General features: G+C 40.4%; 1 protein-coding gene across 1 annotated transcript in view; it reads right to left on the reverse strand.

Moving 5' to 3' along the window:
- Window positions 1-6,223, reverse strand: part of btaf1 (BTAF1 RNA polymerase II, B-TFIID transcription factor-associated) — a 28,693-nt gene extending 22,470 nt beyond the window's left edge. Inside the window, exons 1-6 of the mRNA XM_030070224.1 lie at window positions 5,789-6,223; window positions 3,912-4,035; window positions 3,281-3,395; window positions 2,623-2,766; window positions 1,329-1,528; window positions 536-669 (exon numbers count right to left, since the gene is read on the reverse strand). Of these exons, the coding sequence (XP_029926084.1) occupies window positions 536-669; window positions 1,329-1,528; window positions 2,623-2,766; window positions 3,281-3,395; window positions 3,912-4,035; window positions 5,789-5,802 (731 nt within the window). The 5' untranslated portion in view covers window positions 5,803-6,223. The remainder of the gene's footprint in view (window positions 1-535; window positions 670-1,328; window positions 1,529-2,622; window positions 2,767-3,280; window positions 3,396-3,911; window positions 4,036-5,788) is intronic.
- Window positions 6,224-13,997: the final 7,774 nt, after the last annotated feature.

The raw sequence follows: 13,997 nt of genomic DNA on the forward strand, positions 1-13,997 counted from the left end.
CAGCCTCTGTTCAATATGGCAAGTCGAGGTACAACTCCAAGGTACAACTCCGCTGTCTGCAGAGATATGTGCACTGGGAGGCGGATTGACGAGAATGAAGCTCAGGTGGAGCTGCCAGTGCAATACAACTCTCAATTAAAATATGAGCCAAATAAGCAGAGGCACAAATAACTAACTGAACAGAGAACTTAACACTTGACCCAGTTGCACATATTACAATAAAACACATTGAAATTACCACAATGCCTGCAGAAGCACGAAGATTATTTTTAAGTGCAGCTTTGCCAATAATGGTTAATTTATGGTTTGTTTGTTTCACAGCTACAGTTACCAAATGGTGTAACAGCCAGCAGCTACTCTAACATGACTACTTTAACACACAGCTGCTACACACACTCCATTTAAACAGTCTGCCCTTGCTGTTATGCAAGAAACAGCATGTCGGCGCATCTAAATGGAGCGCATCTAACGCTAACTGCTGAGAGGTTTTCTGCAACTAAAAGACACTTGTTAGAAAGTTCAGTACAAAGCTTACCTTTTTTCATTGGGATCTACATCTCTAGATCTTTGCTTTGCCACTAGTTTAGCCATCCTCTTCGCCTTATTCTTCTGACGATTGCTCATGCCTGGCCGGAATTCAGAGTCTATCAACTCAGCAGCTTGCATGGTCTGAAAAAACAAAAAACAGCAGAGTTGATTCATCATTTTCAAGTGTAACTGAACACATACATACACACCAGATGCAACATAAGGTAGGGCAATAAGAACTGCACCGTTAAGTAAAACTTCCTGAAAACATTTCCTGTCCAGACAAGTCTTCTCTGCTGTTATGCAAAAAGGTACAGAATGACAATACAACATGATGTGACTCACATTTATGACTAGGCACTGCTTATCTCCACAGCAGCCTCTGTCACAGCAAGTCACAGCCTGCGTTCCTCCTCTAGACTCAGTCCAGTCTACCTCAACTTGGCCAGGTTTTTCAGGCCCAGCCAAAATATCTGCCTACACAGCAACATTCAACTGATAAAAGGACCAAGCGTACATAAACAAACCTGTAAAACATGGTTCCTCTGAAGTCAGCTGAAACACAAACAATAACTAGAACCAGACCTAGCACCTAAAGCTTCTGTTTGCTCTGATTTGGGACAATTCTTGTTTCTTGTTATGCAGTGAAAGGGGGTCCCAAGACTAAAGCTTGCCGATGCATAGACTTAAAGTTTCACCTTTTCTTCTTTCATTAAACAATTCAGTGAGGCAAAGGACACAACGTGCATGCTGAAAGGTCTGGTGAATCAGTGTGCAGGGGTTGGAGCAAGGAAACTCACCACATGGTTGCGAGAGCTGGATCCAGGTGTGGCCTTGCCTCCGTGGGCTCTGGGCCCACTGGATTGGCAGGTATAGTCCAGGTCCTCGTCATTGAAAAGCTCCTCCGTGTCCATGCCAATAGCGGCACCCATGTCCAGACCCAACTTCCTCTGGAGGAGCTTCCTCTGACGTGCCAGGCGCTCCTTAGGGTCCACCTCACCTGGGAGGAAGAAACAAAGAGACAGGGCTTGGTGTTAAATAGTTGAAAAGATGGAGGAATACTAGCAGAGTTCACTGTGACTGTGAGAGGAATATTTCTGCAGACTATGTGCTAAAGAGGTGAACATGAACATGGATGTGTGACTCTAGGGCTACATGTAACTAGGAAGTGGGAAAGAGTGACGCTGCAGCCACAAAACAAATACAGTCAGTCACACAGAACTTGTCAAATACAGTACACTAAAATAGCACAAGCGACCTTGAACAAAAAGTGAAACCACATCACAGGGCAGTGAATGCTGGAAAGACAAAGCATAACGCAGGCAACTGCAAACAGCGGACATTCACATTCAAATGACACCCAATAAATAAAATGAATGAACTTCTCTATTCAAATTGCATTCAAATTCCTGGTGGTCACAAAGTTCAAGTGGTCCAGTCAGGTCTGTGGCACTTTTGGTTTAGCGTAAAGAGTTGATTCTCCCTCGGCTAATGCGATGACGGTTAATTAATTAGCACTGAATGACAACATTTGACTACAAATGTTATGAAAAGTCTAAATCTCAACAAAATTGCTTAGCACCAAATCATGACAAAGGCCCCCACCTTGGTGCTTTCAAACTCACAACTGACACGTGGGGAGGCATGAAGACTAAAAAAAGAATAAAAATCTGTCACTCTGCTCAAACAGAAACCCAAAGAGAAACAAAGCTGCACAGTGCTCCACTCTTACACATTAAATGACTGAAATGAATCACTTCCCTTTCCACAGCTTGCGACCTTTCATAAGAAATTAAGATCATGGAGATATGTAACCGCAATGAGCGTGGGGGTAAGGTTCACCCCTTGGCCAACTGCAGCAGTTGTTGCAATTCAAGAAGGGCTCTTATTTTGATATCCATTGGATATTAATCCAATACAGAGACATTTTTGGTGATTAGAACTGTATTTGTTTTGTACTGTTGAGTTTTTTTGGTCTGAGCAATACTGATAAATATTAATTTTGCAGTTCTGTGTATGAGTGTCTGAGTGAGCGGGTGGTGGCGGCAGAGGGGTAAATGAATTCAAAGTTCATGTAAAGGAAAGTCTTTGTACCAGATTTGTCATCCTGCAGCTCAAACTCAGCCCCAGCAGATCCCAGCAGAGAGGCCCCGTGTTTGAGGAGGCGGGAGATGTCAAAGTGGTAGAAACTCAAGCGATCACAAGCGGAGTCCTCTGGAGATAAGTCGTCACAGGACTCTGCGGGGACAAACAGGACCAGTCACATTACTGCTCACTTGTCACTCTACATGCTTAATAAAACACAAAGCCATACTGTAAGCCAAACATGAGTGTGAAAACAGAGCTGTTATGTTTCCACAGCTGACAACTAACCATCTGTATTCCTCGCATAAACAGCACACTTGCATGACAGATTATCATCCATGACATTTTGTACATATTATGAGGGCATTTGTTAAAACATGTCCTGAGTAAATGTTAACATGAACCATTTCACGCTGGTTCCTTTTGTCATCTTCAAGCGCTTATGTGAAACAGCGCACCTGATTGACATCTCAATATATTAACTCCACCCAGGATAGACATTTGCCTGTGAGCACTGAGCCTCTTATGCTCAGAGGCTAAACAAGGCTAGTAACTATTTCACAAGATCATCTAAATGGAAATTCAGTATTTACTGTGGCATGTATGCCTAAAATTTAATTTAAGCAAAAGAATGGTGGTGCCTTGCTCAACAGGTTTGATAGCTCACCTTCTTTTGGCTTAGGGGCCGGGTCCCACTCTGGGATGTTCTTCACAATGGCTTCTACGGCTTGGCCTGCTGCAATACGGGTGTCCCAGTTGGGACTCCTTAGATAGGTCAAAACCTTTTGATCGACAGAAAAGACAAAGGCATGACTTACTATTCATTCCTACAATCATTAATACAAGCAAGTTCCACTGTGCATCACCTGATCTATCATAGACTGAACTTATTCCTTTTGTCAAGATCTAGCGATGGGTGTGAAAACTGCTGGGTAATTAACACATACAGGCACTGACCATCAAGGTACAGATAATTTACAAGAGATGCTATATTAACACTAATTGACATTACATTGTTATTAATTTTTACATTTTGCACTCTTGACTGCAAACAGTCAAATGCATCAAAGTTTTCCTGACTAATATTAAGTTAGGCTGACAAATAGATGTTTCTGTCTGTTTCATCAAGGATCATTAGTTTGACAGAAGTCCAATTAGAGGGACCCTGATAGTCTGTGCACAGCAACCCCAACGCGCTGCAGAAACTACGATGTGTGTGTGGAGCTTCAACTACGATGTGGTTCATCGGTGGAGATGGAGGCCTCAAGGGAGCGTTTGATCAAGAGTATCAGACAAACCTTCGACAGGAGGTTGTTGAGTTCATGTGGGTGGAGTTTCACTACATCTCCAAGCTGCTGGGCTGCTGCCTTCCTGGTTACTGGGGTTGTGCCGGTGTCAAGCAGGATGAACAAACGGTCAAGTCTAAAAAGATGCAGGGGGAAGACACATAAATGACAGCACAACAAACAGTTTTGCCCAAGCAACATGTTGGTTCTTCTGTTCAGTTCATTAATAGGTCTATAATGAATCAAATGTCCAACCTCTGCACTTCATATAATTTGGTGAGGCCACGTAAACTCCTTCTAATTCAGTGCAACACAAACTTAACTTATTACATATAAACAACACGTGCATTTTAAAAAAGGCTATGACATCAACACAATGAAGAGGCCAAAAATGATTCATTTTGAGAGTGTGCATGTAGCAATCAGTCTCTCTATGTATGTACATCTTTACACTTCCCAAATCCCCAAACTGTAAATCACAACGACATTAGAGGAAATCATACCACAGCCACGTGCTGGCATTTCAGATTTTTTTGTTCATATGACAAAAAGCATGGAAAACACCAATGTATACCGTGGGATTATTCCACATTAACTATTTAGCACTGTACCGAGGTAACCCGGTGTTGAGTGAAGTCATTAGCAGTCTATTAATATAATTAGAGTGGATTAAGGCTGTGCGCGCCTGAGCCCAGGTCCCACTAATACTTTAAATGGCCCATGTGCTGAACTGCAGATGATTCTACTTTGCAATGCAAAGCGGAAGACGTCTTCGGACAACGTGCAATCACCACAACAAACATTCACACCGAAAAAATAGCACCTTGCACTAGCTAAAAGTTGTCTAAAAACGATGATGCAGACTGCTAAACTGCATGAGGCTGGATCAAGTCTGACAGTTTCTGAATTCCCAGTACCGGGCGTCAGGTTCTGTCGACGGTCTTGGTCTCATGGTTTCACACTAACTCTGAACCTCGGTCGGAGCGTGTGTTCCTCAGGTTAGGTTATTTTCCACTGCTGTTTAACTGTTATTACTTCTGTTTAACTGTTAATACTTCTGTTGAAATTGTTCATATTCCTATCTTTTTATAATCCTTGTTCATAGTGTTTATATTGCTTACTGCTATTTATCATGTGTATACTGTATATTTCTTCTAAATTTGCACATTGACCTACCTCTATGCACATTTTATACACCCATGCACACGGTTTTTTCTGTTTTTTTTTTTTTTTGTTGCACATTGCTTTTTGCACACTGGGTTGTACTTAGGTTATTCTGTTGTTAGGTTATTCTTATTCTGTTATACTTAGATCTTATTCTTTATTTCTATTTTTTTTATTTACTTAATCTGTAATCTGTGGATCCTGCTGAAGAAAATGTGAATTTCCTGCGGGATGAATAAAGTATCTACCTACCTACCTACCTAAGCTTACCACTACTTTATGATATGAAAGAGTGCAAACACCTGTAGTTTCACAAGCGGCTCTTTTAAATTTGCACAAATAAAGTCGCTCAGTAAGTTGTTAAATGAGCCAGCTGACCAACACTGATACTTACATGACACTGGCAGGTAACTCATGTATGCAAGCAACCTTAAGTGAAACCACTTCGTAATATTTAATGTTTAACCAGCCGGCGTTCAGCACAAACAGGCGAGTCTTTAGGGGACAAGTCAAAATGTGAAATTCAGCCCCACAGGACACAAGTCGGGGCGAAGCTGTGACATTAAGCCCATTAAAAACGTGCCTGGCCTGCAAACCGGTGACACCATACATTGTTTAGCTAGCCGGCTAGTCGGCCGTCGCCATGCCATTATTTGCCAAATCAAAAGCTAGCAGGCATTAGCACGAATCCAAGTCGGTAACGTTACGGCGAAAGTGACTGTTACCTTGATACAGCCATGGGTGGTCGATAATGTCAAGGGTAGGTATGACCTTTCACGTCCCACATTCAAAATGCAGCCGGTAATTCGAGATTTTTTTCCACCTTGAGGGTTAGTAGTTCCAGTGTGGCTTATAACGCCAGATGAAGTCATGAGCTAGCGGCTAGCTGGCTGGCGGAGGCCCGGGCTGTGTGCTCCTCACCACCCCGACCGTCTTCACCACCGATTCATGGCTTCAAACTTCTCCCCTGTTGTCTCTTCTTCTTCTTTCTTCTCCCACCAAATATCGCCGCCTACCATACGCACATCAATCTGTAGCTCGAGTTACCCTTCGGAACTAGTCGTGGATAAATACTTCACCCTGATAAGGTATAAAGAGTTATTTTGTTGCACGTTGTGGGCGACCCAGAAGACTGTTTTTATATGAGGAGCCATCTTGCATTTATTCCTTCCTCCATAGCAGGCGGAGGCTGATTGGCTACAAGCGGCGGGGACAGCCAATCAGAGCGCACGTTAAAAGAGGAAACGAATGCAAAGGAAAAAAAAAAAAAAAAAAACACACACACACACACTTCGACAGAGGATAGTTTTCACTCATCTAAACTTCTATTTTTTAATTATTTAATACACTCAATATCCTCCCTACATGTCATTTATACTTTGATTAATATCAAATATTTTTATTCTTGTGTGCATGTTAAATAATATTAACTGAGCTGTAATTCTAACCTAGGCACATTTACTTTTATTTTGCTGTTATATTGATACAGCTACAATTACAAGCTACCAATTTTTGGTTCAGTGGAAAAAAACAAAACAAAAAAACAAACAAACAAACAAAAAAAAAAAAAAAACTACAACATTAGAGCTGACTTTGGTTCTGAAAGAGCCAAAGGTTTTCCTGCTCGACAAAATTTAGATGTAACCCTTGCATTATCTTTGAGACCAGTTTTACCACATTCAGTGTTTAATGTCTCTGAATGCATGATTAACACAGTTTCATATTTTGTGATGGTATAGTGTCATATTTTATTACCTTTTCCTAATTTAATAGGCAAGTCTGGGTAAACATGACGTTAACGTGATGATATGTTTTCAGTGTTTCTTTGGCGTCAGTTTGACCTCAGGCTTTTTTTTTTTTTTTAGCTCTATAAAATATATAAGAATTATCCACATTATACACACATTTGTTTTAGCTGTTGTTTTAACTGAAGAACTGTAATATGACATTTATAGTCTTTACAAAGCTTCCCCTTTGCTTTAGGGCCCTCACCGCCTACAAGAATTTTGCTGCATATGGGGGGGTCGCTTATGTTTTAACTAAAGGGTTGTTTAGGTTGTCAGCAAGGAACATAAAGTACCTGATACATAAAGTGCTTGGGTAACCATTTTTATGACGATGATTTTCCAGAGGTTTAAATTACTGGGTCAAATTGGCCCTAACTGATAAAAAAATGTTTGTAAATTTGCACAGGAGGGTTAAGTTAGCTCTATATGATGTAAATCAGGGAGTAAAAAAGTGATTTTTATGAATATAGCATGCCCACGAGTACGCACAGCACCACTATGTAGTAGTATTAATGCATGCATTCATATTATTAGTTAATAAGTGTAGCGTGGTATATAATATATAGTTGATAACAATATGAAACACTTTCTCTGTTTATCTGTGTCTCAGTGGGTCTAATCTGCTGACCTGCAGGCTTGCTCAGATAAAGCAAGGTGACACTCTGACACTTCTAAGCTGAAACTGAAAGAGAGCACGTCGACTCAACATTTATGATAAAGTGGCCAAAAAGAAAACCAGTCTGAAGATGAACAAAATGATGCCCAGCTCACAAGTTTTACATTTTAAATTTTACTGACAGTTTTTGTGCTCTGTTTGTTGATTGTTTGCACATCAGCAGAGCTTATCAAACTATTTTCTTGGCGGTAGAATGCCAGAAAAGGAGCAAAAGTCACGCCTAAAGGGCCCTAAGCTTCCTCAGTGGCTGGGTGCAGACACATAAATCTATTTTTTTCTTTGTATTGTTGAAACTCCTGCAAAGTGTAATCCATACGATACAAACCAGCGAGGAGCAACATCAAGATGAAGGTGAGGTGGAAAAGATGGCGTGACTTCATGAATGACCTTGGTGTCATGCCCTAACCCTTCTCATAACATTTCATGGTGCTCTAAAAGATGATTGAAGACAGTCATATCTGTCATATCACAGCCTTTATTCATTTCTCAGAGGCTAACCATCCCAGAGGACGAATCCTATTAATGCTTCTGCCATAAATGTGATTTTTTTTTAGACATGAATGAAAATCTCAAGAACAAGGTGATCTAAATTGAACAGACCTTTATTATTTCTCTTCCGTCAGTGTGAATTTGAAAAAGTGAATTTAAAAGCACCTTTTCAGGTGTGATCCTGTTATTTTTAATGGGCTGTTTGGGTGTTTCCACATGTTGGAATAAAGAGAAGTTTTTTTTTGTTTGTTTGTTTTTCGTCACAGAGTGAGGTGCCGCTGTTGAAAATGACAATCACTTGCTCTGAGTGAAAATATAGAATCGTATATGCAGCTGCAACTTTTATTTCTACCAAGTGGATTTTAACCGTAGTGATGTAGAAAGGGATGTAGCGTTAGAGTTCCCACCTCAAAGTACCAAAAATGTTGCAACAATCATTTAAAAAGTTACGAAAAAGATGAAAAACATGTCACATTTATACAAATTATTTCAAAAGTATGTAATTACCCTAACCTTAAAGGTGTTATTCTGTTTAAATTACAGATTTCTCTCATGTACATTTAAATTTACAGTACAAAACCTTTCACCATTCAGCAAAAACAGACCCTAAACCATAAATATATACCATAACTGTACTGTGCTGTAAACTACTGTAAAGTGTACTGTACTGTAAAGGTTTAGAATTGATCTGTTTTTGTCATAGTTTTGTTTTTGTCGTAGTAATTCACCGTAAAGGAACAACAGTTCTTGACCATGAAATTTACAGTGAAGTTAAACGTGGTCATCTGATATTTAACAAGTTTGACAGACAGACAAACTGAAAAATGTAGAAGACAGTGGGCTCCTAACTCTTAGAGAGCAAAACGGCAAAAAGGCAAAAAGGCAAAAAAAAAAAAAAAAAAAAAATCTATTATATATATAGGTGTGTAGGCCTAGTAATTTAAAGGTGAGGTATATTGTAGATACTATAACCTGTAAGATCTCAATAGCTGTATGCTGCCCTCTGCTGGAATTTATATAAGTGTATATAAATATACGTATGTGTGTGTGTGTGTGTGTGTGTGTGTGTGTGTGTGTGTGTGAGAGAGAGAGAGAGAGAGAGAGAGAATGAAAAACTCATGTTGGGACTGTCCCATGCACATTTCACAAACTTTAAACTTGAATAAAACTAAGAAAAATAAATAATAAAAAAAAAAAAATCAAATAAATGCAACTCTCAGTGAGGAACAGAATGACAATACAGGCGTCTATTTGTGATGCTGGTCTTTTACAAGTCCAGGCATAATGTTTTGAGTCAGCACTGATCAAAATGATTTCGTCCCAAAAATCGATTTGATATGGAGTGACATTGTTTTGTGCTATTTTACAGACAATTGTTTGGAAACCCTCGGGGGAGGAGGAGTCCTCGTTCAACATGGACATACAGAAAATTTCCAGACAGACCTTCAGAGGGCCTACAAGGTGAGTTATCTTTTGCCATTTTTTTAATAAATCAAATCTTTTTAGTGTCCTCTTCCAGTATCATCTGATGTGATGCTTTATATATATATATATATATATATATATATATATATATAAAATGCCACAGATAAATGACCTTTTTGTTATTTTTACATTTAATCTAAGTCTGCTTGGCACTCTGTATGATATGAACTTATTTTCCTATAGACAGCATTATTATTCATTTTAGCTAACAGTTTATTCTTATTTTTTATAACTAATATTTAAGTTTAATGCATGTTTTGTCCTTTTTTTCTCCTTACATGTGCTGCAGCAGAACCTGGATCAGTTGTTGCAGCTCATCACACAGACACAAAGTCTACAGCTGACATAACAAGAAAGACTGAGTGGCTTTTTAACACATTTACTCATTTACATTTGTAATAAATGAGATAAATCAAAACGTAAACTGAATTTAAATTTGTTATATTTGTTATATATGAATGTGTGCTGTAAAATGTTTAGTTGCACAATGTTCCACATTTTTGTCTGATTTTTCTTGAACTGAATAATCCTCATTTTTGTGCTGACAAGCTGTTGTATGGTGTGGTGCGCTTCATCCTGTGGTGCGACACAATATCATCTGGTGTGACATTCAAAATTGTGACAATAAAATGGCTTTGTTAGTGATGAATCCTAAATATCTGAGTGGAACACATGGAAAATAATATCAGCAAGAGTCACAAGCTGTTTTTTTTTTTTTTTTTTTTAGATTTAGAACAGTCAGAATTAATCTAAAATATAGTGAAAGAGTGAGGATAGATGCTTTACTTTGCATGATCATTTAGAAAAATAATACAATATGCAGGTGATATGAACGAGGAAATGCAGGATCTCCAGATAGTAATGATAAAGAATTATGATAACAACAAATCAGTGAAGAGATCTTTAAAAGAGATCTATGGAAATTTATTATCCTATATAAAGTATAATTAGAGTAATTAGAATACGTAAAGTAATTACAGTAATTAATATATCAGTAGTTATAGGCCTTATTTTTCAGCTGAAGATTATTTACACATGCAAGTTTTTCCTGAAGAGCACAGAACACTGAATAATTGAAGCTAATTTTGAAAAGAAATGAATAGAAATTTATTTTTACACGTTTGTGCCAGAAAGCATCCAGATCTGACAGTTCTGTGAAACAGCAACAGAGATTATGTCCGATTTTCTACCTGCAGCCACCGACCTGTACCAGAAAAATCACAAAAAAGGATGGAGGGCTCTGGCTCCTCCTGGTCCAGACTGGGGGCTGATTGTGTTTACTACACAATTCACTAATAAATACAAGGTTTTTACTGGTTGTGTTCATGAGAATAATTTGATTAAACTCATAGCTGTATCCTCAACATGAAAAACAGACTCATAGAACAAGACAAAGTCTAAGATCACAGATTTTACAATGCTATTATAATACTATAATTATATAACATAAAATATTTTGTGCATTTTGGCATGAAAGCATCACTGCAGAGAACTATTACACAGAAATTGAAATCTTTTAATGACATAATGAGCACACTGTCTCTTCAGGATTTTGGTTATGAAACATCGTTATGCAATGTCTAAAATAAGCTCAGAGCTGAGCAGTTTGGATAGATAGATAGATAGATAGATAGATAGATAGAAGTTCTTTATTGTCCACAAGGGAAATTAATTTTATTCAGGTCAGTTAACTACATACAGCAAGACAATGAATTCATAAACAAAATAAATGAGAAAACACTACAGTAAAAACAGACGTGCGTGTGTGTGTGTGTGTGTGTGTGCTGTTGGTGTTGAATACAGGGGCAGCAAATCTCAGGATCAGGACCTGAAAGCAGGTGTTGGGTCCCTCACATTCTTGCCTGATCCCTTCACCATCTTCTGGTCAGAGAGCCACCGCAGGGTTCGTCTCTGAGGGCCTCTCATACCAAACTACACTCTCTATATGGCAGATTTAAAGCTGCAGAAGATGCTGGAGCCAATGCCCAGATACAGGAACGTTTTTTAAGATAGTTTGTGTGTTGTTGTTGATGGTCAGCCTGCTGTCGATGGTGGTCCCAAGGTCCTTGTAGCTGCAAACCTTCTCCATAGCCTCCCCTTTGAGCGTCAGCTGTGGGACGGGGCCAGCCTTCCTCTGTAAGTCTATGAGGAGCTCCACTGTGTTCCTCACGTCTATCAGGAGGAAGTGCTCCTCGCATCATTAGTGCAACTTCTTCACTTCCTCCTCAAAATGGGTGGGGCTGTTGGAGGTGTCATCGCATGTCATTGCAATGTTATCAGCAAACATAACGGCCATGCTCACACCGTCTGAGCCCCTCAGGTTGTCGGCATATAGTGAAAACAGGACCGGGGAAATCACTGTCCCCTGGGGGTGGGTGTGAGCATGACAGGAGAGGCGGAGCTGTTGACCCTGGCATACGGCTCTCTTTTGAAGAGGAGGTCCTGCATCCAAAAGATCATGTAGGGATCCACCTAGAGCTCTTGAAGTTTGATGCAGATGATGTGGGGCTGCATCCAGTTGAAGGCCGAGGAGAGATCCACAAACAGGATCCAGGCTTATGCGTGCAGCAGTGACTGTAGGTGGTGTGTAACACACACACAGTCATCATGGCGTCCTCTGCTGAGTGGTTTTGCCTGTAGGCTAACCGCACTAGTCTCTCCAGACGCTGACCGATGACCGATGTGAGGGTTGCAGGTTGGTAGTCATGGTTGATGGATAGGTCTTATCTCTGAACACTTTCACAGTGTAGGGATGGTGTTCTCCTGGAGAGAGTGGTTGAAGGGATGACAGAGAAAACTGGCTGGCTCCTTTGCACATTCCTTCGCCACCCTCACTTTAATGAGGTCAGGCCCCAAGACCTTGTATGGAAAGAACCTCCACAGGCCCCATCTCACCTCCTCTTCTGTCAGGGCAATTGGCTGTCCATGCCCCTCTGTGATCTCATGCTGGAGTTCATTCCTCAGCCGCTCTGTTTCTGCTCTGATGTCAGGCCCACCTCAGATTGCCAGTTTGAAACATGGCCTCCCCCAGTTTCTTATAGCACACTTTGGCCAGGACTATCTCCCTCTGTAATACTGTTTGCGCAGCTCCCCTCCTCTGCAAAGACTCTTATGCTTAACCTGATTTGCTCTTGTCAGGTAAGCTGTGAGCCATGGTTTGCTGTCGGGATAGGATTTAATAGTCTTTGTGGGTATTAACATATTCTCACAAAACTGGATGTATGAGGTCGCCGCTGTGAAGAGAGAGGGTGAAAACCTGCCAGTCTGTGCAGGTGAAAGAGCCCTGCAGGCTGTGGGTTGCCTCCTTGGACCAAACTTGAATAGACAGTCTGAGAAGCCGTAGCTGTAGGTGCAGGGAAATAGACAAATGATCCATCTCTTCCATGCAAACTTTGTCTGTAACACGCACAGAGGAGCACCACCATTCATTAACACAGCAACAAACTCCCCTCCTGTTTTTAGCTCCAAGCAGCAGTCAGTCGGTTGGTCAGTCAGTCCACACACACACACACACAAAGACAGACACACGCATACACACACACAGACAGTTTCACCTGCCCTGTAGCCACGCCTCCTTTCATAACTCATGAACCGTTTGGCGTTGAAACTCGCTTTTCCGATGGTAAAATATCCAGGTCCATTTTCCCCTCACTGTGTTGTGTGATGCCTAAGAGCTGCTCCCAGGTGCAGGAGGTGGCTTGCTTTCCCATTTTTGAGCTGTGTGTGCTCACATCCACATTACACAATGTCAGCTTTTATCTCTCTGAGGCTGTCAAATATAGAATCCATAGGTTAAAAGCATCAAGACAAGCCAGTTCTATAGTATTCAATGACTTTTTGTACGGGAGTAACAAGATTATTCACAAGGGTTATGTTAGTTTGGAGAAATTGGTTGCATGACAGCATGAGAGTAAAGTAGATTTCCCATTCTCTAGTCACTCTATTATTGTCTCATTGCCGTATTGTCTACTGTGAGCAAGATGGTTAGTCTCTTCAGGGTACAGTGAGGGCATTCTGCTGAGTAATTCAATAAGATGATGTGTAAGAGGTGCTTGTGTAATAAAAATTCTGTCTATTAACCTCCCTAATCCAGTTTGCTTTGTTGAGCTGTACAAATGCATTTATTCCAGTGAACTCTTGCTGTAAATAACATCATATCCCCATGTTTGTGTACCCGCTCACAGCCTGTGACAGTTGCAGAGTGTATACAGTACGGAGTGCAGATTTGGGATGCAGCTGCTTGACCTGAACCTAGCTGGGTTCATTCACCCACCTCCCCCCGTTCAACACAGGACATGTGTTAACTCAAAAACCATCCGAGCTCTGTGAAAATCACCTAAACGCTCATTTAGCACATGCAACAACTGCTGGCCTGCAACACAACACATTAATACTCAAAACATTCATTTTGAAATCAGCACTGATATGCACATGTTGTGACAAACGGAGCAGATTGTGTTTTGACTCTTTATGTGAGCTAATGAGGCTGAAAAAAAA

Source organism: Myripristis murdjan, chromosome 15 (assembly GCF_902150065.1).
Source record: "Myripristis murdjan chromosome 15, fMyrMur1.1, whole genome shotgun sequence".
In the NCBI taxonomy this organism is placed as follows: domain Eukaryota; kingdom Metazoa; phylum Chordata; class Actinopteri; order Holocentriformes; family Holocentridae; genus Myripristis; species Myripristis murdjan.